The 25,074-nt window shown below is 39.1% G+C and overlaps 1 protein-coding gene and 2 long non-coding RNA genes across 3 annotated transcripts in view; all 3 read left to right on the top strand.

Annotated features, from left to right (window-relative positions):
- LOC103509928 overlaps positions 1-25,074 on the top strand; it is a 74,332-nt gene that overhangs the window by 42,299 nt on the left and 6,959 nt on the right. Inside the window, exons 4-8 of the mRNA XM_026824109.1 lie at positions 9,878-10,013; positions 11,115-11,287; positions 11,984-12,049; positions 17,151-17,345; positions 24,144-24,303. Coding sequence (XP_026679910.1) covers positions 9,878-10,013; positions 11,115-11,287; positions 11,984-12,049; positions 17,151-17,345; positions 24,144-24,303 — 730 coding nt within the window. The remainder of the gene's footprint in view (positions 1-9,877; positions 10,014-11,114; positions 11,288-11,983; positions 12,050-17,150; positions 17,346-24,143; positions 24,304-25,074) is intronic.
- On the top strand, positions 14,738-15,518 carry LOC113467748. The gene is made up of 2 exons (XR_003391707.1): positions 14,738-14,832; positions 15,171-15,518. It is a non-coding gene; the product is annotated as an uncharacterized LOC113467748 (long non-coding RNA).
- Positions 21,829-22,363, top strand: LOC113467747. The gene is made up of 2 exons (XR_003391706.1): positions 21,829-21,874; positions 22,264-22,363. It is a non-coding gene; the product is annotated as an uncharacterized LOC113467747 (long non-coding RNA).

Raw genomic sequence — 25,074 nt, forward strand, 5'->3', positions numbered from 1 at the left:
AGTTGCTAAAAAAGAACCCAAGTTAACTTTTAAACTTCACACGTATAGGGGAAGTTATTATTTATTTATTCAGACATGTTTCGCAATTTGTGGCATCATCACTGTGAAAATTGCACGTAAAGAAAAGACACTTCTTTAAGATGAGTCTTTACAAAGTCACTCCTGAATACATCGGTATGTTATTGTTGAATCATCAACAAAGAATGATAAGGAGAACGTATTTTCTTGTTGTTGTCTGGATCCTCCACACAACTCCTTGCATTCTTGCCAATGACGATGTTTTCCAAGAATACATAAACACAGAGTAATTCAATAAAATGAAATAGAAAAATACAAGTAACATGTAGAGTAGGAGACAACCTTAACCCGTTATTGTCAATCAGTGGTCAGCTAAAAAAAAGTGGTCAGAATAAACTGCACACTACACTAAGGAGAAAAAAATATAGTGATAGGGTGCCACAAGTTTAGGGTGGAAGAACTCTATTATTGGGTTACTTGCCCTGATTTAGGTTTTTCCCGATATGGAGTTCAATATTAAGCTGTGTCCACACTGTCCACAGACAGTCGACCGATGACCGATATCGATCGACGATGTGAATCTATGTTATCGAGGCAGTGTGGACATTTCAGTCGACATCGATTGATGGCCGGTCGACTATGTCTGGACCTTTAGAGTTCCGGAACCCAGTCACTCGATTGGGCTTCCGGCACTCTAGTTTTTCAGTGTAATAGGTATTGGCGCGGGTTAACTCTTCCGTGTTACTTCTGTGAGGGCAGCGAGCCAAAAACGTGGTTTTGAAAAATCTTTACTCGCTAGGACGAACGAAGCAGATGAACAAGATTTTTAAAATTAAATATATTTGTGAAGAAGAAAAAGGTATGTGGAAGTTTTTTGGACGGTTTATACCTGTTGACGTAAAATAACCTGACGAACGTAATAGACGATGTAAATTACGCCAGAAGTTGTGTAGTACCTTGAATGTAATTCAGGGCACGATTAGTGCCATGCAGAAGGTCCCGGGTTCGATGCCCACCATTGACAAAGAAATTGGCACTCGTATTTCGATTATAAATTCCAAATAAAGTGTGATTGCAAATATTTCACGTGTTGACCTATAGCAGATCAGCATCTAAATGAGATGGGCATGCTACGACACAGACCACACGAGTCATTTTGCATTTTGCAAAAGTTCTGACGTAAAATATCGTAAAAGAAAACCTTTGCAAAACCATTATAACAGCTTTGCAAAACCATTATAACAGCTTTGCAAAACCATTATAACAGCTCCTGTGACGTCAAAATCAAAATATTGCGAATGCGAAGTACAATAACCAATACTTACTTAAGAATTACCTACTTGCAAGTATAGTAGGTAGGTATGTATGTAGTAACTTAGTAAGTTAGCCACACATATGGATCTTATGGAATGATGCTAGGAATTCAGTTAGCGTGACGCTCCTCAACTCGCGAACCTGAAGTTGTTTTGATTGCATAATTAATAAATTAATCATCACGTGATAATAGGTAGCCATTCAGAAGTAGTTTGAAAATCATTAAGTAGTTTTAGTCATCTTACTTACCTTACTTGAATTTTAACCAATAGCATAAATACCTTACCAAAGCCTTAACCTGCTACTTGTTTGTAACTTGTCCAGCAGAAAGGAAATAGAAACCTCTGACTTCTGTTTATATTATTATTATTATTATTATTATTATTATTATTATTATTATTATTATTATTATTATTATTATTATTATTATTATTATTATTATTATTATTATTATTATTATTATTATTATTATTATTATTATTATTATTATTATTATTATTATTATTATTATTATTATTATTATTATTATTATTATTATTATTATTATTATTATTATTATTATTATTATTATTATTATTATTATTATTATTATTATTATTATTATTATTATTATTATTATTATTATTATTATTATTATTATTATTATTATTATTATTATTATTATTTAATTTTTGTTTTTTAATTTATTGAAAAGTCAAGGTCACATTTGTAAAATCTAACGTCTAACTCATTATTTTTATTATTATTAAAGAGTTTTTTATGATGTTTTTTTCTTTTATGTTGTTTTTTCTTTCGCCATTTAAAATATTGCCTGGAGCTAAATGGACAAATAAAAAAACCAGTATGATTTTGGTTAGAGAAGGGTGAAAATGGATTTTTGGTTTTAGAACAAAGACTCGAGACATTATTTATGTTGTACAGCTGCGGGTAACCATTTCTAAGACATGAATGATTCGGTGATCAGTTTGTGTTGATTGTGATCGATCACCGATCATAAATTAGATTGAAGGTTTGATAGAGGGAACTGCGAGAAGGGTGAAAATGGATTTTTGGTTTTAGAACAAAGACTAGAGACATTATTTATGTTATACAGCTGCGGGTAACCCTTTCGAAGACATGAATGATTCGGTGATCAGTTTGTGTTGATTGTGATCGATCACCGATCATAAATTAGATTGAAGGTTTGATAGAGGGAACTGTAACAACACCTGTAAGAGTGAAGGTCCTTATCGTCCCGAAATCGAAGAGAGAAAAGTAAACACACAAAGACAGGGATATTAGGAGAAAACCCAGCCGTTCCGAACCTTATCTTTTTAGGATAAATTTCGCCCAAGCGGGAATTGATCCCGCGACCTACTGCTTACAAGGCAGGCACACTCCTCTTCTTTTTCCTCGCCTTTTCCCGTGTTCAGACGGGGTCGGCGTTTTTCGTCAGCCCCTCAATCAGCCCCAACTAGGGTGATTGCTTTAGGCTGACATTTGGTTTTGGCTGCAAAAAATTTACGAGTAGATGTCCTTGGCACTCAGCCTTTGCTATTTCATTAGCATGAACAAGGGGGACACGCTAGCCTCCAAGCTTTGTAGCTAAAGCCAAATGTCGGCCCGAAGCACTCACCCTAGCTAGACTGATTGAGAGGCTGATGATAAACGCCTGGATTCTCAAGTGTTAGTTGAACAACGTGAATAATTTGGTGGTCAATTGAATCGTTCCCAAGAAAAACGGCCTATGTGAAAATTTTCGATTTTTTTTTTTTTTTTTTTTTTTTTTAGAATTGGGGCCCCCTAAAGAGAAGTCAAAGGAGGGAAAGAGGAAGGACAGCGGGCAAAACAAAGCTCCCTTGTATTTGAAAAAATCCCTCGCTCTCTATTGTTTTCATAAAAAAAAAATTTGGGGGGAAAAAATCGGAAGTCGTTTTTTTTCGACCAACTTCGTGAAGATTCGAGTAAAATTTCAGAAGAACAACGGCCTATGTGTAAAGTTTTTGCCTCGGGGCAGGGTGTTTTTGCATGCAAAGTAAATGAGAGTTTCATGTAAAAGGGCCTAGGTATGTGTAAAAAAACATAATTCTGGGATAAATTTTACATCACTGTATTAAAATGTCTCTCCTGAAAAGTAGCGAAAATCACATAGGCCGTTCTTCTTGGGAACGATTCAATTGGTGTTGAGTTGTGTGTTCATATTAGATTTAAATCTATGATATCTGACATTAACATTATTATTATTATCTACATTATAAACCTTAACATGGATATTATGAACATTATTATTAGCAATATTAACGTTTGTATGAACATTATAATTAGCAATATTAACGTTTGTGTGAACATTATTATCGTTTGACTTAAGAACCCATGAGGTGAATGGTGTTATGGCTTAAATCCGTGTCAAGGTATTTCTTTAATAATTAAGTGAATTAAGTTAACCCTTTCGGTTCTCTGGGGTCCGACTGGTCGGGTAAGGTGGTAGAGAATGCCCTGAGGATATAGAGATTACAGAGGAGACAAAAAAAAGAGCGTTTTACCGTTGTTTGTATTTTACTATTTTTAATGAAGGGCGCGTTTATATCGATGCAGTCCTGGTACTTATTTGACAGAGAGTATGTGAAACACCTGTGCTACATTAGACTGGTGTAATCTGTGTCGTAGCATGCCCATCAAGTAGTATTCCTCTCATCAGGTGGGCGAGAATAGGTGCTGTGCCACCTCTTGGACTTGAACCCGGGACCTTCTGCTTGGCAGGCAATAATATTTCTCGTATAAGGTGTGAAAGGGCAAACGTGATGGATTAATTCTTACTTTGTTTTTATTTTTTTAAGTGTGAGTTTTTTTTATGAATGAAATAGTTAGTAGGCAGAGTAATAGGTACATAGTAAAATGAGTAATAGGTATCTACATTTTCGTTTTGTAGTAATCTATGTAAATATGTATTTTTTTTTCTAATAAATATTAATAAAAAAAAATAAAAAAAATAATAATAAATTCTATGGATTTGTAGAAATAACGAAAATACTGACATAATGGCATAGCGAATTTAATTTGCCTAAGGACATATTTACTTGAAACCTCGCAATTTGACCACTACACCACAGTGGTCAAGGCGCTCGCCTGGTAAACAGGAGGGCGTGGGTTCAGTTTTGACCTCAGCCGAGGTGGGAAATTTCTGTCCTCAATAGTATTTGACCACTATAAGTAAACCTACTTTTCGCTACTAATAAAACATAGTGTGTAATCTCATCTTGGTTTCCTCATAATACCTAAGTACTTATGTAATGTACAGTAAAATTGTACATTGTTTGTCGGTAGGTTAACCTAAAGCTTATGTGGACATAGATATCACTGATATTATGTATATCAGTAGATATGTACCTAGTACCTACTTATCTACAATAAAAATTACCTAGATACCTATGTATCTATTTCAGCGATTCTCAGCCTGGGTTGACGCGGGTTTGATCCAAGGGTACCACGAGATTTTTAGAGGAAAAATGTGTAAATATTATTTAATTTAAAAAAAGGCCTTGAATAAATCAATCAATGAGTGAATGTACGAATGACAGTAATTTTAGCCAAATCCCCTTTGGGGATGATTTTTAGGTGGTAGAGAATGCCTTGAGGATATAGAGATTACAGAGGAGACAAAAAAAGAGCGTTTTACGTTTTGTTTGTATTTTACTATTTTTAATGAAGGGCGCGTTTATATCGATGCAGTCCTGGTACTTATTTGACAGAGAGTATATGAAACACCTGTGCTACATTAGACTGGTGTGATCTGTGTCGTAGCATGCCCATCAAGTAGTATTCCTCTCATCAGGTGGGCGAGAATAGGTGCTGTGCCACCTCTTGGACTTGAACCCGCAATATTTTGACTCGCTACTACCAGTCGGCTGTGTGATTTTTGTAACTGATATTATTTTTTCTACTGACTGATTGTGAAATAATTCATAGACAAGTTAGATAAATTGAAGATTATCTTGGTGAGACACAAGAAGTAAGACAAGTAAGATAAACTTGAGTGTTCTCTGATCTATTACTAATTTACTACCAGGCTACCAGTGTTTAATTATTTACTCGGAAATAATTAAAACAAAAAATATACTAGACTGGAAAAGGTCATTGCGAGGGCGAAATGGCGTAATGCCTGTCACACAGTATTAGAATAGTTGGAATTTGCGCCACTTTTACACTCGTATTTATGAACAAGAATGATCGTTCGTTCTTAGATCAGTCTCAAGTCAAAATTGACCAATCAAGAATTATTTACTCGAAAATAATTAAAACAAATATACTAGACTGGAAAAGGTCATTGCGAGGGCGAAATGGCGTAATGCCTGTCACACAGTAGAAGAATAGTTGAAATTTGCGCCACTTTTACACTCGTATTTATGAACAAGAATGATCGTTCGTTCTTAGATCAGTCTCAAGTCAAAATTGACCAATCAAATACGTAATGCCTGTCACACAGTAGAAGAATAGTAGGAATTTGCGCCACTTTTACACTCGTATTTATGAACAAGAATGATCGTTCGTTCTTAGATCAGTCTCAAGTCAAAATTGACCAATCAAATGCCTTGAAACTATACTTAGCACGAACTTAAGAGCCAGCATTTTGTTCATAAATATGGGTGTTAGTATCCTGAACGGATAAGGTTCGTTCTCGGAACGGCTGGCTTTCTCCTATCCTACCTTTTTTTTTCCTTGATATATTTTCTCTCTTAAAGGTGATTTCGTCATGCAATAAAAAGTCGTGTGAAATTCACGCCTGATTTATCCTGAACGGATAAGGTTCGTTCTCGGAACGGCTGGCTTTCTCCTGTCCTATCTTTTTTTTTCCTTGATATTTTTCTCTCTTAAAGGTGATTTCGTCATGCAATAAAAAGTCGTGTGAAATTCAACGCCTGATTTGAGAAGTAGAAAGTGGGTAGGTGTATAAAGTATTTAGTCAAGTGTGAGCTATATGACTTGTATAGAGCATGAATTGTAGAGGGCAGAGTCGGGATGTTAATTTCTCGCCTAATTAGGTCGACACAAGTGTGAGCTATATGACTTGTATAGAGCATGAATTGTAGAGGGCAGAGTCGGGATGTTAATTTCTCGCCTAATTAGGTCGACAGAGGAGAAATTCTCGATGTGTATTCCTATTTTAGGAAATAAAATAAAAGTGATGTGTAGCGGGAGTGAAGGAGGAGGAGGAGGAAAAGGGCGAGGGAAAGAAGGAGTAGGGAGAGGAAGAGAAGGTGGAGGAAGAGGTGGTGGAAGAGGACAAGGTGGAGAGGAAGAGGAGGAGAACAAAGAGAACGGGGGGAGATTGACAGATTACGAAAATAAATAAACAAAATAGGTGATAAATAAAAAAAAAAATGGAGGGTTGCCAAAATTAACATGTATATCCTACCTAGGTACTACGTGATCCATAGGTATCTATGTATGATGTATTGTGGTACGCTTTGTTGAAATGCACTAAGCGGATTAGGTCGTGGCATTACTCAATAATCTTATCCACACTTAAATGCACTAATATGTATTGAAATGGATCCAAATCTACTCCTAGCCCGCTCTAACCGCGCTATAATCCTGGCCCAATACCTAATCTGCTTGAAATTCCACTCATCAAACAGCTGAGCGATGCACGCGGGATGAGACAAATACGGAATCCATCGCTCGCCTCCTAAATTTCTCGTGGCGTCGCGTCGTACGTTTTTTTTTTTTTTTTTTTTTTTTTTTTTTTTTTTTAATACTTTTACCCTAGTAGGTAGGTATGTATGTAGTAAGTTACCCACACAAATGGACCTTATGGAATGGTGCTAGGAATTCAGTTAGCGTGACGCTCCTTGACTCGCGGTGAACCTGAAGTTGCTTTGATTGCATAATTAATAAATTAATCATCACGTGATAATAGGTAGCCATTCAGAAGTAGTTTGAAAATCATCAAGTAGTGTAGGGGATAGCAAGGTGAAGAGGGGGAGGAATACCACTCACCTGGTGTGTTTCTTCACTCTTACTTTGATGCCGGCGTTGTCCTTTGATAAAGGTACCCGGCTCCTGGTACAAAGGTACAAATTACACGCAACACGCTACGTTGCTTAACCTTTTGGTGACCGATGTAAACTACAGTTTCGATGTAAACTACCGGTTACCAAAGGGTTATCAAGCGCGCCGGGAGGCGCGCGAACGTCAAGAGTTCGCAGCACCGCCCGGCCTATATTAACACGAAACAGAATTTCAGCGTTTTTCGGCATTTTCACCTCAACTTTTCTCCCACTTCCCCTTAACTTTAAGCAAATTTTATTTGATATTCCTGGTCGGACGTGAAAATAGATGCGAAATCTCCAAAACCCGAACTTTCTACGATTTGTTTAACCGGTTTTCTGATAGGCTCAAAAATCTTGAAAATCGCGAAAAAAAATTTTCTTTTTTTTTTGTTTTCACCCGATTCAATTAATCAAGCCTACAGCCCGTTCTACAAATGGTGGGAAGACGATTAAGGTATCTCCGAAAAGGTCTCATCGAGGAGAAGTGCCTTTTCTTGGTTTCATCTTCTTAGCACTAAAGGGAGACCCGCTAGAGAGGAAAAAGTGACTTCTAGGTGAAAATTTCAAACTTTTCGATCGAGTTGATTAATAAAGAAGTTTTGTGCGTTAGGGTTACAAAAGTCTTAGTGGCCGAGCGGTTTGGTGTGTGTATTTTTACTCCTCTACTGTGATGATAAGTGTGATGGGTGGGGGTTCGAATCCCAGAGAGGTCATTTTTTTTTACATAATTTTATCATTTAAAAATGTTTTATGAATAGCCATAATTACTTTTTTCATAATTTTATAGTTAAAAATTACCTATTTCATAATTTTATAGTTAAAATTTATGAAAAAGGTTTAAAATGCAATTTTTAGGTAGGTATGTATGTAGGATACCGTTCTAATGAAAACGTTCAAACAGTCGTGGGTTGCTTAAACAGGACGCGGGTTCGATTCCCGCTCGGGACGTATTTTATCTTATCGGAATGGCTGGCTTTATCCCATCTTGTATTTCCCTTAGCAGTTACAGTTCCCTCTATCAGACCCCTGGGAAAAAACACCAAACCAAAGAGGAGAGTTAGTAGAAATGTTCATGATAATACCCATGACTCCCCTAAACTTGTCCTTCTTCAGGATAAAATCCGCCTTGAACGGGAATCGAACCCGCGGCCTAGCGCTTAAAAAGCAGACTCGTTACCAACCAAAGCTAACTAGGCTGATGAAAAAAAAGGAAGTAATGAAAGAAGGAAGGAAGACAGGATAGGAGAAAGCCAGCCTTGATTTCCGAGAATTTAAGTTACTGGCCAATTTATTTAAAGTTGTTTTCTTTTGATATTATGCTGAGGCGCTGAGCACGTCAGATAATTATTTTCTTCGTAGGTACTAGGTACATACCTACATACAAAAGATGAGTGTTTCACAGCCGTTTTTATTTAGTGCTTTTGTACCAATGAAACAACTGCTACAATAGTGCCGTAGCATGCCCAATTGCCTGGGTTAATAATAGAACCCATAAATGGGATGTATTGTGTCTAGGATAGTCTAAGCTTGAAAATTAGAAGAAGAAAAAAATAGGTAAGTATATCTTTCGAATTTTTTCCATTTTTCAAGCTTAGCCTAACCTAAAGCTTAGCCCTGTGTATAACTTCTACCTTAATCTCTCACCTATTTTCTCTGGAAATTTTCTCAATTGAAATCGCCTTTGAAAGAGGAATATACTGGTTCAATTCCCAAGTGAGTCAAAACTTTGATATACATATCATGTATTAACTACCTATTAAGGAGCGCGGTAGCGCTCCGCCCCGCCATGTCAAGAAAGTTTGACCGCTTCATGAATTATATTTATTATCAACCTATTATAGACTCTGAAATCTGAGTTGATACATAGGTACCTACCTAAATACTGAATATGTTTACTTCTGAAGCAACTACGTGGGTACCTATTGAAAAATTAGGTTCATTTATTTTTCTAAATCTCTATGAACTTAGATGGGTAAGTACTTACAGCAAAAAATAGTGATATCCCCCCCAAAAAAACACTTCGTGTTAAAAAATTAACGTCAAGAGTTACCCTCCACAAAAAGTACTGATATAAAAAAAGACGTCAATGTGGGACCTCCCTTCTACATTAGCTCTTCTAAAGAAAATAATAATTTTCCATCACTCCTACATCAATTTACCTTGCTGTTGAACCATTGATCCCGGATTACGAAACCTAAATCTTGACCGCAGTGCACTGATGAAAATTACAAAACAATTAACATTGTTATCTTCATTAGTGTACTGCGGTCAAGATCTAGGTTTCGTAATCCGGGATCAATGCTTCAACAGCAAGGTAAATTGATGTAGGAGTGATGAAAAATTATTATTTTCTTTAGAAGAGCTAATGTAGAAAGGAGGTCCCACATTGACGTCTTTTTTTTATTTACCCTTTTACTGACGCTACACATTGATTGTAGGTATATACATGAGTAGGTACTCTTGTTTTATCTTCCTATTTTTATATTAAACTGTTTTCTGTTTGTCTTGTGTTTCAGTCTCAGCGAGTGTTACTTCGCTGTGCCTCTTCCATTTAACCCTCACCCTCCCCGCGTCTCCTCCCCCTCCTCCGATATACAGAAACACCTCCAGTCTATGTTCGGTGTATTGCGACCTCAGGAAACACTCAAAATGGTGAGTAGTTGTAAAAAAGACTGTCAGGAGGGGCTTTTTCGGGACCCCCCTTAGTCAATGACTTCAATTCCATGCACAAAAAGTCAACTCCAAACACAAAAAGCCCACTCCGAGGCTTAGATGTAGGGACAGACAGTCCTGAAGGATGGGTTAATAATAATAATAATAGTGCTAGCTGCCATGGCGTAGTGGTCACTGCGCTCGCCTTGTACGCGGGAGACCCGGGTTCGATTCCCGGCGGTGTCAAGAAATTTGTATCATCCAAATGATTGATTCCGTGACTGGCTGTTGCGGGGCACTCAGCCTCGTGAGGAAAATGAGTAGCTATGACATATAAATGCGCATAGCGACCGGTGCCAGCATGGTAGGTAAACATTGGATTTTAGGATTATTGAGATTTTGGGAAAATCCTGCAATGCTGCAGTGAGCTCCAAAGTTGTGACATAATAACACAAAGAAACTGCGTTTACATTTACATAATAATAGTGTTTGTTGATACTGCTCGCATAGGACTGAAAAGTTTTGACCAGAGCAGCAGACTACTACTATTATTGTGGTCAAATTCTCAAATTATATTGAGGATAAAATTCCTTACCTCGGCTGGGATTGAACCCACGCCCCTTTACTCCAGCAGCAGACTACTACTATTATTGTGGTCAAATTCTCAAATTATATTGAGGATAAAATTCCTTACCTCGGCTGGGATTGAACCCACGCTCTCCCGTTTACCAGGCGAGCGTCTTGACCACTACACCACCGAGGCAGTATGTAGTACATGATGGTAGTCTGTTTCTACCCTAAATTGACAGATAAATGAAGATGAATTGTAAATGAGGCACCTTGTAATGCTTTGATACCCGTTCGTTTGTTTACCAGGCGAGCGTCTTGACCACTACACCACCGAGGCACTATGTAGTACATAATGGTAGTCTGTTTCTACCCTAAATTGACAGATAAATGAAGATGAATTGTAAATGAGGCACCTTGTAATGCTGGGATACCCGTTCGTTGTGAAGAGGCTTTGTGCTTCACTACTTAAATAATTCATTGCGCCTCAGGCGAAACTTTTTACCAATGAATTCGTCTTCTTCTCCCCCCCAGGCTGTGAAACTCGAGAGTGTTCATCCAGACAGGACGCGCTACCTGGTGGTGGTGTCTTGCGACGAACAGGGAGACGAATCCTGTCTACTCGGCATTGACTGTAACCAGACTACCACTGTAGGGCTAGTATTGCGAGTATTGGCCGATACTTCGATTACTTTGGACGGAGATGGGTGAGTAAATTTATTTATTTATAAAGGGTTAAAATGGGAAACGGGTGATTAAAGGGTTGAAAAAATGGGCTATGTTTGATCTAGAGATTACAGGGAACTCTTCTAACAACGGAGGTTTTATAGTCCCGAAATTGAAGAGAGAAGGAAGACAGGATAAAAGAAATCCAGTCATTTGGAGAACTAACCTTATCTGTTTAGGATGAAGTTTGTCCGGGGCGGGAATCGAACCCGCGACCCAGCGCTTATACCTGTAAGTCCCGTAACCTAGCGCTTTTTTTATTTTTATTTTATTTATTTATTTAAATAACATTTTACATATTAGAGAAGACTTATTCTCTTCTTATTTTAGTAATAATAGAGATCTTTTCCTAAGCTGATAATATTATGAAAAAGCTTCTAAGAAAAGATAATTACAATAGGGGATTTACATTGAATGATTAAAATTACAATAAGTATACATAGTTAGGTCAAACCTGCAGTGAGTATACACAGATCTAAGTGAACACTTGAACAATGCAAAATAAACCAGAGTCCCGTAACCTAGCACTTGAAATTTCTCCTAAGATTTTCGCTTCCAACGGGTAGACTAGGGGCAGGCGGGCTGAGCTATCTTCCAACTTTCAAGATATGTAACTAGACAGGGTTTCGATTATTTCAGCAAAGCTAATCTGTGTTGTGTTTGGTTTTCCTTCACAGGGGATTCAGCGTATGTGTGTGTGGTCGACAGCACATCTTCAAACCTGTATCAGTACAAGCCATGTGGTAAGTCAATCTCTATGTCAGAGGAAAGTTATATCAAACGGACCCTCCTTGAAAAGGAGAACCAGATAGTATGAATATTATACAGAACTTAAAAAACAAAAACAATTTGGAAGTTCTGTGTAATATTTAGATTTAGATTTATTTATTTACGGGACTAACCCTTTATATAAAAATGACAATAGAAAAAATACACTAAAACTAAACAAACACAAACAACAATCAAATACAGTAGAAAAAAAATAATAAAATGATTAAAGGAAAGTAAAAAGTAAAAAAGAGTAGGTGCTAAAATTTAATTAAAATTAAAATCGCCGTCATTGGCATTCCTGACCATTCTATTAAGAGGTGAGAGGTGAGTGATAGCTGTATTTATACCATCTCGTTCTCCTTTTCGAGTAGATCCACAGAACTTATACATATATATAACGACTCCTGAAACCCTCCAAGAGAAACGGACCCTTTTTCTTCTCATTTTCCGAGCTCCCTTGAAAACCACACGCCCGAGGAGGAATCCCCCCTTCGACCGTCTTCGGGTGGTCCGCGCTGTATATGGGTTTATAAACTTCATACACTCTCGTCTGGCTGGGGGACTTTAAACAGGGAGTAGACCAGCTTAGTCTGACTGTGGGACTTTAAACAGGGAGTAGACCAGCTTAGTCTGGCTGTGGGACTTTAAACAGGGAGTAGACCAGCTTAGTCTGGCTGTGGGACTTTAAACAGGGAGTAGACCAGCTTAGTCTGGCTAGGGGACTTTAAACAGGGGGTATATTATACCAGCCTTTTCCTTGCTAAGGTAATAGCAAAGGTTGAGTGCGAAGGGCATCCTCTCGTAACATTTATTGCCAAAACCAAATGTCAGCCCAAAGCAATCACCCTAGTTAGGGCTAATCGAGAGGCTGACGAAAAACGCCGAACCCCTCTGTACACGGGAGAAAGCAGAAGAAGATACACGATCTTTTTTTACTAGCACATATTTCAACTAGCTCCTCAATAATTGTCCTCACATGGCTCAATAATTTACTTTACATACCATATGTAGACGGGAGGTATTCACTACTCAGGTATAGAGACAATTTAACTTACATACCATATGTACTCTCAGGTATAGAGACAATTTAACTTGCATACCATATGTACTCTTAGGTATAGAGACAATTTAACTTACATACCATATCTACTCTCAGGTATAGATAGAGACAATTAGGTACCAGCCAGGCCAAGACAAGTTTTGTCCATGTTTGGAATCGAACCTTGAACGCCGTGTCTAGTAAACCTTGCTTCCTTTCACTAGAACTATGATGGTAGCTTTGTACATCAGATGGGGGGGGAGACGTGCTTCATCACCGCTTTTATTTATTCTAACTTTTATTCATCTAACTTTTAATTTGTAAAGTTTAAATAAAGCACTACTTATACTTATTTCGTAGCTTTGAAACAACCGCTACATTGTGCCCGCCATTCACACTCAGATCATCTGTCAGACCGTCTTAACGTGTGTGGCGAAAAAAACTTGAGACCCAAGTCTGTCAGACCGTCTGAATGTGAGTGGCTGGCCTTGGGCTCTTGTGGTCTGTGTCGTAGCATATCTATCTCTTAGTATGTTCCTCATGAGATGGAAGAGAGTGATTGATATCTAGACGGGGGGCTATTTCGGTGTGTACAAAAATTACAGAGCTGCTTGAAAAGAAGAAGAAAAACGAGATGATTTGAGGTGAGAAGAAAGCGAGAAGCTCTGTGCTGTCCTATTGTCTCACATACATTACTCACGTCGCGCTATTTCGCACGATGTTGAACCTACATTTCTTGTTCCCCCCACATTAACGTACCGTGTCCCCCCAACAAGGAGCTCGGTGTCTTCTCACCCGATGCAATGCTCTCGAATGATATTCTTGGGGCGTGAGTCGATTTCTCCGTTCGTAAAACCTGAAACCAAACCAAGTCATAATTGGCTAGTTTTTTTTTTTTTTTTAATTCGTACCTAATAATACCTAATATGGGTGTACTCACCCATATTTATGAACAAAATGCTGGCTCTTAAGTTCGTGCTAAGCATAGTCTCAAGGCATTTGATTGGTCAATTTTGACTTGAGACTGATCTAAGAACGATCATTCTTGTTCATAAATACGAGTGGTGTAGACTCTCTTCCCAAGCCAGTGGTTCTCAACGTTTGTGCCATCACGGCATACTCCACACATTTCGCGGCACACTTCTTCAGCCTAGAATCACTGGTTTGAAAACTAACTAAGATCACGAAAAAAAGAAGACTTGTCAATTCGGTAACATTGAATGCTGTCCATTTTCTCTACTTGCTAAGTTCTTACTAGGAGAGCTAAATTCACTTCGTTCTTTCTCCCATATCTCCCATTCTTTTCATCATCTCCCATAAGTTTAATCAAATCTCATAAGTTTCTTCTTAAAATCTCCCATAAGATTATTCCTTGAAAACTCCCATAAGTTGAATCAAATCTCCCACAAATTTCTTCTTAAAATCTCTTTGAAATTTCTCATGAGTAACATACGAGTAGATAAGTATATTCTCTGAAGTTTCTCATAAGTCCAAACATCCACCCATGAGATACCATATACGGTCTGCCTACTCACATATGAGATCACCACATCTCCCCTGGTGATTCTGATACAAGTTCAAACTTAGACTCTACTCTCTAGTGCTCTAGTCTTTGTTGAACCTTCAATCAAGCTGTATCTAGTGCAGTGAATCAGTGATTGTGTATTGAGTGGTTTTTTTCTGTACTGTGACTAATTTGCACTTTTTCGATTCAAAGTTGGTTCAGTACTACTTATTGCTACGAAAAAGATAGAGCCAAGAGTTTCAAGTGTTTTTCCTGTACTGTCCATAATTATCACTTTTTCGATTCAAAGTTGTTTTAGAAATTCAGTATTGTTCAGTTTTCCGTGAAAATTTCAATACTTTAGCTCTTCTTCGAAGTGTTATTAACTTGAGTTCTTCAGTAAAGCCTGTGTGGAAAACTTTAAAGGTGTGTCCACACATAGTTGATGGGCTGTCAATCGACACATCTATCAATTCGAAATAAATTCACATCGATCGGCGGCCGTAGACTATGTGTGGACACACCTTTAAGCTTCAGTTTTCGTTCACAGTGTTAAAAACTTCATTACTTCAAGCACCGTTCAAAGTGTTATAATTTTCAATCAAGACATTTGCTCGTTTTTTTTCGACCAAGCCATCCGTTCGGATTTCTTTGTCTATTTCCGACAACCTTCGACGATCTTCGACTGATCGTTTCGTGTGTATTCGACCATTCTCGGTTGTCTTCGTCACCATGGTGATTCTAACGTGCATCTTCAACACCATTGTCATTCTGATTGCGCTGTTGCTCATTTTCTTCCTGGTGGACTGGTGCAAGAAACACCCCAAATGCTACGTTATATGACAACACCGCCCCCTACCCTCCTTCCCTTCCTCTTCCCCTCTCCTATTTATGATCCTTTTGCAACACCGCCCTCTCCTTCCCTTCCTCTCTTTCCCTCCCCTTCCTATAACCTTCCCCTATTTCCCTTCTGCCTTTGACAGCTCCCTAATTTCGCCCCACCCCCTTCAGTGTCTACATCGACCAGCTCCACCTTTTACTTGCCTTTATCCCAGTCCCTTTATGGCTACTAGCGTACTAGCCCATCCCTTTTAGACTGGCCTTCATTTTTTCTTTTGAAATCCCTCCTGGCTTCTGTCCTCAACCGGAATCTTTTGGGTGTAACGTCAAGCTGTGTCCACACATAGTCGACGAGGTGAATCTGAGTTGTCGAGGCAGTGTGGACGGTTTTCATCGACGGCCGTCGACTATGTGTGGACGCAGCTTAAGAAGCTTCTCTCTCTCTCTCTCTCTCTCTCTCTCTCTCTCTCTCTTTCTCTCTTTCTTTCTCTCTCCCTCTCCCTCCTAACTCTAAATTAATTTTCTTGGATTTTCTACAGTTCTACGCGTTCTCTCGTAACATAGTTGATAGTTCCTTCGTTTCGTCTCCTAACTCTAAATTAATTTTCTTGGATTTTCTACAGTTCTACGCGTTCTCTCGTAACATAGTTGATAGTTCCTTCGTTTCGTGTATTTCTTCGCTATTTCCTCGGTTTCTTCTTTCTCTTAACCGCTAAATCCGCAAGTTTTGACGCCTCCCACCTTCCATTTTCTTTTCCTTTCATTTTTCCTCTCTGTGTTAAAAAGCTCTTTCTTTACCTCCTTCCCTTTTTATTACCCTTCCCTTTTTATTTTTTTCTCTCCCTGTTAACCGATTTGACGCCCCTGGTGTTACTTTCCTCTCCACTATTACTCGTCCTTCCCCCCTCCTCGACTGGGGTGTGAATCTACGATCTCTGGCTTACAAGGCGAACGACCGAGGTTGGAGACTGGTTTCAGTTTACCTCGTGGTAGGTTCCATTTCTCGTTTGCGGTCCCAGAGAAATTAACAAGAAAAAAGTTCCATTTACTCCTGGATCTACGAAAAAGGTTCCATCGTTCCATGTAAAAAGGAGAAAAAACAATTTTCACTTTTTTTAGATAGGTATTTACTTCAAAATCAAATTTCAATCTTTGACAAGATCATCTTAGAGAAAGTTAGTCGAGGCAACTCCCCCAATTTTGCACCTCAAATATTATAGACAGTTGAGGCAAATTTTTAACATGGGAGTATTCGAGTGACTCAAAAGTGAGTCATACTCGTATATTAGAGTCAATGAGGAAAATAATTCAAGTTGAAAAAAAAAAGCTCCAAGATGTAATTTTTTCCACAAATATCAGCACTTTTGCCATTTCCCCATGTCCTTTTATTATTCACTAGCCGAAAACCGTCGCTTCGCTCCGGATTTCTGCTAGTAAATCCTCAAGGCATGGCCGTTCATGTCACTCATCCATTTAGTGGTCTTGCTCGGCGTAGCTTAACAAAAACTAACCGGAAAATAGCCTATAACCTTCACGGGAGTGCAAGCAATAAGTTGACAAAGTTTCATTGCAATCGGATGAGCGGTTTGGCCAGGCATAAAGTTCGAACAAACACACACCTAAATATTAATTTTTATATATTAGATATTAAATCTCACAACTCTCACTCCATTGTTTGTTACTTCCCCAGGTCAGCGCTTCAGTCGCTACACAAAGTAAGCTCGGTGGCGCGGGACAAGAACTACTTTCTCAATGGAGGCTCGCACGAGTGGGTATCGCATTACGAGGCGAAGATAGCCTCGGACAGGTCTTGTCTGAACGAGTGGCATGCTATGGACTCGCTAGAGTCTAGGCGACCACCGAGTCCGGACTCGCTACGAGACAAGTAAGTATTTTTGGTGATATAGGGCCACTGGCCCCAAAGCCATATTTTTTTAATCCCCAATTCCCCAACATTGATGCCAGCATTTTCTAACATCATCTCAGTATTTGAGTGGGGATGACTTTTTTTCACAAACAACCAAGAAGAGTGGGGGAACACCTCGACGACCCTAGCGGACAAAACAAACAATTTTCAAAAACCAAATGAAGCTACTTCTGAGTGACATCTTCAACATTTTGGCTTGAGAGAGGGAAGGCTTGTCTGGCTAGGGGACGTTAAACAGGGAGTAGACTAGCGTCTAGCTGTGAGACTCTAAACAGGGAGGAGAACAGCTAACTCTAACCAGCCTAGCTAGTTGGCAGTTCTTCAAAGGGTTCTCTCTGCTTTAAAGAACAAGCACAAGTCCTCACAATGGTAGCCTGCGGTTCAGGACGAGCCAATTAAACATGGCTAGAGACTCACCCCGGTGTATGGCAGATAAAAAAGAAAGATATCCTTTTTACTTTCCTTATCCTATAGGAAGGAAATTAATGTAATCGGGTCAAATTTTTGATGGTCAGATTTTAGTGCCAAAACATGTTTTGAGGTCCCCAGAGCCTAAATCCAAAGTTTCAGCCATTGGTCCGTGTGTGTGTGATGGTCAGTTTTTAGTGCCAAAACATGTTTTGAGGTCCCCAGAGCCTAAATCCAAAGTTTCAGCCATTGGTCCGTGTGTCTGTAAACAATGTAAAAAGGAGAAAAAACAATTTTCACTTTTTTTAGATAGGTATTTACTTCAAAATCAAATTTCAATCTTTGACAAGATCATCTTATTCGTTTCGTGTATTTCTTCGCTATTTCCTCGGTTTCTTCTTTCTCTTAACCGCTAAATCCGCAAGTTTTGACGCCTCCCACCTTCCATTTTCTTTTCCTTTCATTTTTCCTCTCTGTGTTAAAAAGCTTTACCTCCTAACATTTTACCCTTCCCTTTTTATTTTTTTCTCTCCCTGTTAACCGATTTGACGCCCCTGGTGTTACTTTCCTCTCCACTATTACTCGTCCTTCCCCCCTCCTCGACTGGGGTGTGAATCTACGATCTCTGGCTTACAAGGCGAACGACCGAGGTTGGAGACTGGTTTCAGTTTACCTCGTGGTAGGTTCCATTTCTCGTTTGCGGTCCCAGAGAAATTAACAAGAAAAAAGTTCCATTTACTCCTGGATCTACGAAAAAGGTTCCATCGTTCCATGTAAAAAGGAGAAAAAACAATTTTCACTTTTTTTAGATAGGTATTTACTTCAAAATCAAATTTCAATCTTTGACAAGATCATCTTAGAGAAAGTTAGTCGAGGCAACTCCCCCAATTTTGCACCTCAAATATTATAGACAGTTGAGGCAAATTTTTAACATGGGAGTATTCGAGTGACTCAAAAGTGAGTCATACTCGTATATTAGAGTCAATGAGGAAAATAATTCAAGTTGAAAAAAAAAAAGCTCCAAGATGTAATTTTTTCCACAAATATCAGCACTTTTGCCATTTCCCCATGTCCTTTTATTATTCACTAGCCGAAAACCGTCGCTTCGCTCCGGATTTCTGCTAGTAAATCCTCAAGGCATGGCCGTTCATGTCACTCATCCATTTAGTGGTCTTGCTCGGCGTAGCTCCAAGATGTAATTTTTTCCACAAATATCAGCACTTTTGCCATTTCCCCATGTCCTTTTATTATTCACTAGCCGAACAAGTAAACAAATTGAAACATGTTGACTCTTTTCCACCAATAAATTTGTTTCCAAAAAAGTAGGTATTGGTATGTTTTTAATAGGTCACTTTTGTGATTCATCTTGAAACTTGGATCTAAAATTGATATTTCAAAGATCGGTCCTGAAATAGCCTCAGGTTCAAAATTTGAAATTTCAATTTTGGGTCTGAACTTCCAGACGAACGCTGAAAGTGTTGTGGTTTTATTTAGGAAATATTTTCAACCATTCAGAAAAAGCTGTGAGAGTAAAGGAATGAAAAAGAAAGCTGCGTCCGATTTTTCTTTTCACTTGAGCATATTCTATTATCTAGTTCTATTCTCTATTATCTAATTCTATTCTATTCTTTAATTCTATTTATTCCTATTCTATTTACAGGGTGTGTCATATACTCAACGTCACGCGAGAAATTGACAACTTCTTCCCCGGAATATTTGACTATTGTAATATTCGAGTGTATGATGATGACAAGACGGATCTGCTGAAACATTGGGATAACACGTACAAATACATCACGAGCGCCAAGTAAGTGGAAAGTCTCGGGTTCGGATCCCTATGTTGTTTTGAAAAGTGGGAATTATGACCATTAGGTCATTGGGATAACACGTACAAGGTTCGAATCCCTATGTTGTTTTGAAAAGTGGGAATTATGACCATTAGGTCATTGGGATAACACGTACAAGGTTCTAATCCCTATGTTGTTTTGAAAAGTGGGAATTATGACCATTAGGTCATTGGGATAACACGTACAAGTACCTACATAACCCGCGCCAAGTAAGTGGAAGAGTTTTGTGTTCGAATCCCACTTTTAAATCTTGAATCTTGATGGAGGACTCAAGTCTAAAAGTCTAATTCTGAATTCTAAAAATAGGTTAGGTAATCGATTTTTTAGCCCGGTCCTTCCTTTATTATTACGATAGTAATAAAAAGGTATAAGGGATGGGCTATTGTATTCGCTTCGGTGTCGTCTGTCTGTCTCCATAGAAGGACTTATCTAAACCTGGTCGACCTATATATCAAATTAAAGGTCTTTTTACCAGGAACACGAAAGTGGTGGTGCAAATTTTGTCCAGAGAACCAAAAAGCCGAAAACCAGAAAAAATGGTTTTTGGGGGATTTTTTTTCACTTTTTCTCACACAAATGAGCTCTGATCTTGTCTGATGCTCTGATCAAAGTGAGAAAGTTTTAGAAAACACTTCAGTCGTTAATTTAAGACTGGTTTCAGCGTCATCAATGTTAAGCTACGCCGAGCAAGGCCAATAAATGGATGGGTGACTTAAAGGAATAAAGGGAGAACGGGCTCTAGTCTTGAATTTAAATCGAAGAGGTTAGGTACCTAGTTCTTTTCGCTGGATCTTGCTATCATTCAACCGCGTGTAACTCCGAACCGGTACTGAGAAAATATGTCAAATAATATCAAAAATAGTAGGAAATTTTGTTTTCTAACTAATAGACAAATCGATGCACTCTGACGTGGAGCGACTGAGATATGTATTAGCGAAAAAGAGAGAAGGGTTTGGTCAAGTTTGGTGTGACTTTAATGTAGGCCTCGGCTCTCATTGGTTAAGAGGTTTGACAGAGGGAACTGTAACTGCTAAGGTCTTATCGTCCCGAAATCGAAGAGAGAAGGAACATATTTTCCTGGTCTTTAGTGTAGATAGTAGACTTGGCCTAAAATTGCATCCATTTTCTCATCTTGTCATATTTGATCCTTAGAATAAGCATAGGTAGGAGAATGGATAAAATGTATATTGTAAATTTAAAAAATAAATAAAGTCAAATCAAATCAAATGAAATTCCTGTAATATTTTCACTTGTGTTTCAGATAACACCAGCAGCAGCAGCAGCGGAGCCATGCCTAACTCTGTGATATCCCTCACCTCCCAGTTCGAACCCAGCACCTCCCACCCAACCACTAGTAGCTCTACCACCCAACCCTCCCATCTAGTCAAACCCCGGGGTCTACGCAAATATCTCAAGTTCATGAACAAGTCTAGCTCCAGCGAGGACACCAGCAGCAGCAGCGGAGCCATGCCTAACTCTGTGATATCCCTCACCTCCCAGTTCGAACCCAGCACCTCGCACCCAACCACTAGCAGCTCTACCACCCAACCCTCCCATCTAGTCAAACCCCGGGGTCTACGCAAATATCTCAAGTTCATGAACAAGTCTAGCTCCAGCGAGGGAAAAACCGAGGGGAAAAAATCCGACAAAAATTCGTCCGAGGGAAAAAATACGTCTGACGCGGGGAAAATTTCGTCGAGTATGGGAAAAATCCCTTTAAGTGAGGGGAAAAATGTGTCGGACGCGGGAAAAAATGCTGCAAGTGTGGGAAAAATCCCTTCAAGCGAAGCGAAAATTTTCGGCGGGCGCCAGCCTCTCGCGCCGGCAAATTCGGAAAGTGCGGGCCGCGAAATCTCCTCGCGGCTTCAGGGCCTCTCTCCCGCCAACATTTCCCCTAGCCCGCTACCCAACACTCACGCGGTACGAGTCAGTCTGTCGCGCCAGGATTCGTGGTCCTCGCAAGACTCGGCTATCGGGCCAGACTGCTCCGGGGCGGTGAGTAGACAGAGCTCATGGGGGTCGTATGAAGCCGGGCCTAGGGGGACGTGCCGGGCAAGCTCCCTAGGGTCCTACGATACGGAAGGGCGAGGGAGTGAGGGAAGAAATTTCCCCTGTAACTGTGAAGGGACTAAAGTGGGACATTTCCCCTCCAAGGGAGATTGTAACTGTGGGATTGAGGGGAAAAATATTAAACCCAACGCTAACTTTATAACCCAGCTGGAAACCTATCAGGTAGGGGTTGCTGATATAGGTATTTCAAAACCTTTTTCCTTCTAGAGTATTTTAGACAATTTAATTTAGGACACAAAAAAAGGATCAAACACAGGTTGTTTTTGTTGTAGCGACTTCAGCTGTAGCCGAATGATGATGGCAGAATAAAGAAAAAAATATACCTATATATATTTTTTTTCACCTGCCACAAATACAGGTAATTTGTTACGTGTTTTGGCACTAAAATCTGACCATGGAAAATTTGACCCGATTACATTACCTTCCTTCCTATAGGATAAGGAAAGTAAATTTTTTTTGGACGATTAAAAATTGTATATATGTTTGGATGGTTCTTTTCTGCTTAATCCTGTCCATACGTAAATCTAAATCTAATTTCTTCCTATCCTCAGGGTATTTTAGACGCAATGAAGAATCGAGAGAAGTTGCAGCGTTCCAAATCGGAAACCAATCTGAAATGCAACGTTGCCGTTTCGACACGGGGGACATCGAGTGGGGGGCACTCGCAGAAACTTGAACAACCTGTTTCTGATCCTTTTTTGTGTGTCCTAAATTAAATTGCCTAAAATACTCTAGAAGGAAAAAGGTTTTGAAATATCTATATCAGCAATAGACTGGGTTGAACCCCTACCTGATAGGTTTCCAGCTGGGTTATAAAGTTAGCGTTGGGTTTAATACAATTCCGCTTCTGTCTGACATGGGCCATAGCCCGGGTTAGGTCCCAGTTGTACGCTTTCATTGCATAGGCTATCACCACACTGGCTGAACGAGATATGCCCATCTTACAGTGTACCAGTACCTTGGAGCCTTGGTTCCTGGAAATAGGGATGAAAATAAAATAAATGATAAATAAAATAAAATACAAATTTGGAATTTTTTTAGAGGTTTGATAGAGGGAACTGTACCTCCTAAGACTAAAGTCTTATCGTCTCGAAAACGAAGAGAGAAGGAAGACAGGATAGGAAAAAAAAGCCGTTCCGGGAACGAACCTTATCTGTTTTCGGATATGCCCATCTTACAGTGTACCAGTACCTTGGAGCCTTGGTTCCTGGAAATAGGGATGAAAATAAATAAATGATGAATAAAATAAAATACAAATTTGGAATTTTTTAGAGGTTTGATAGAGGGAACTGTACCTGCTAAGGCTAAAGTCTTATCGTCTCGAAAACGAAGAGAGAAGGAAGACAGGATAGGAAAAAAAAGCCGTTCCGGGAACGAACCTTATCTGTTTTCGATGAAATCCGCAATAGCGTGGGAATCGAACCCACGACCTAACGCTTACAAGGCAGACGCGCTGCCAACCAAGATAACTAGGCTGGCTGATCCGGGGTAAACTTCATCCTAAACATATAAGGTTCGTTCTCGGAACGGCTGACTTTCTCCTATCCTGTCTTCCTTCTCTCTGCGATTTCGGGACGATAAGACCTTAGTAGTTACAGTTCCCTCTATTAACAAACCTCTATTTGTGGTTATTGAAGCAAAATAATAATAATAAGCTGGGCCCGTCCCTCCGGGAATTTTTCAGCCCGTAGTTTATTCGATCGTGGTTAAAGAAAATCAGTACCTATGTACCTACCTAATTTGTTTAATATTCGGTTTTCTACGATTGATTTGATTTTTGATTTTACTTTCATGTAATGATTTAAATTCAAGACTAGAGCCCGTTCTCCCTTTATTCCTTTAAGTCACCCATCCATTTATTGGCCTTGCTCGGCGTAGCTTAACATTGATGAGTTAAGATCGGTGCAACGGTTGGCGGCATTTTACCGCTTTTTGGCGGTTTTAGAGACTTGAAATTTGGTATGTAGTTCACAAATGTGACAAGGATGCAACACAAAACGTTGGGTTGAGATGGTTGCTGCGCCTGGCGCAGCACCGCTTTTGGACAGATTTCGACCGTTTTTTGGCGGTTTTCAGCTATAGCGACAAAACGGTTAGAGATAGGAACGGTATCAGCTAGAGACTTGAAATTTGGAATATAGTCCACAAATGTGACAAGGATGTAACACAAAACTTTTGGTTAAGATGGGTGCTGCGGTTGGCGGTATTTTGACCGCTTTTTGGCGGTTTTCAGCTATACTGACTAAACGGTTAGAGATATTGTAAAAGTTACTAATGTTACTATAGACCACTCAAATAAGCATCATTCAATAGGATAAGGAAAGTCGTGTGATGTTCACACCAGATTTCTTTATTCTGCCATCACCATTCGACTATAGCTGAAGCTACAACATCAACAGCATTGTAATTGAATCTATTTCTCTCTCCCCAGACCTAGTCAGCGTGATGAAACGGAGAAAATAATTCGGAGTACCCTCAAGGAGATCATAATGAGTGTGGATCTAGATGAGGTCACCTCCAAATATATACGATCTAGACTGGAAGATATCATGGATTCAGATCTAGGAGAGTATAAATCCTTCATAGACCAGGTAAATTATTATTTTTTTTAAGAGGTTTGACAGAGGGAACTGTAACTGCTATGGTCTTATCGTCCCGAAACCGAAGAGAGAAGGAAGACAGGATAGGAGAAACCCAGCCGTTCCGAGAACGAACATTATCCCATCAGCTTAGTTGGTAGGATAAAATCCGCCCGGGCGGATTTTATCCTACCAACTAAGCTAACTAGGCTGGCAAAAAGACCAAGTAAACAACCTAGCCCCCTAGCCAAGGGCCGTAAGTAGGTAGACAATCTCAATTAGCACTTATGACCTAACTTATACCTTAGATATGGGTACCTTATTCCTAGTGACAAAATAAGTAAGTAGGAGGTGGTATAGGTACTATTTTTTTTTTTTGCTATTAGTGCGTTTTTTCTCATTCAATTATGGACGAACAATCAGCAAAATTGCTGCCATCAGCAACAAAACAAGACACCAGGCAAAAAAAAGACATTTCAATGTCAATCGGTTAAAAAAAAGACCTTGTGGGCCTACAGTTCCACACTAATAGAATAAGTAAGTACTTCAATTACAAGCATTATTACGTGTATAGAGTTACTTCCAGTGCTGTAGTGGTTACCACGGTGAACTCTGGATTTGGAGGTTGGTGGTTCGAGTCCAAGTCAAGTCATGAAATTTTAGCGTAGTGTATTAAGCAAGAAAAGGCATTTCTGACAAGCATTTATGCTCAACACAATTAAAAAATCCTAAAAACTTGTTTTGACAAAAAAAAAAAAAAAAAAAAAAAAAAAGGGGGGGGTT

Source organism: Diaphorina citri, unplaced genomic scaffold (assembly GCF_000475195.1).
Source record: "Diaphorina citri unplaced genomic scaffold, Diaci psyllid genome assembly version 1.1 scaffold543, whole genome shotgun sequence".
NCBI classification, from domain to species: Eukaryota; Metazoa; Arthropoda; class Insecta; order Hemiptera; family Psyllidae; genus Diaphorina; species Diaphorina citri.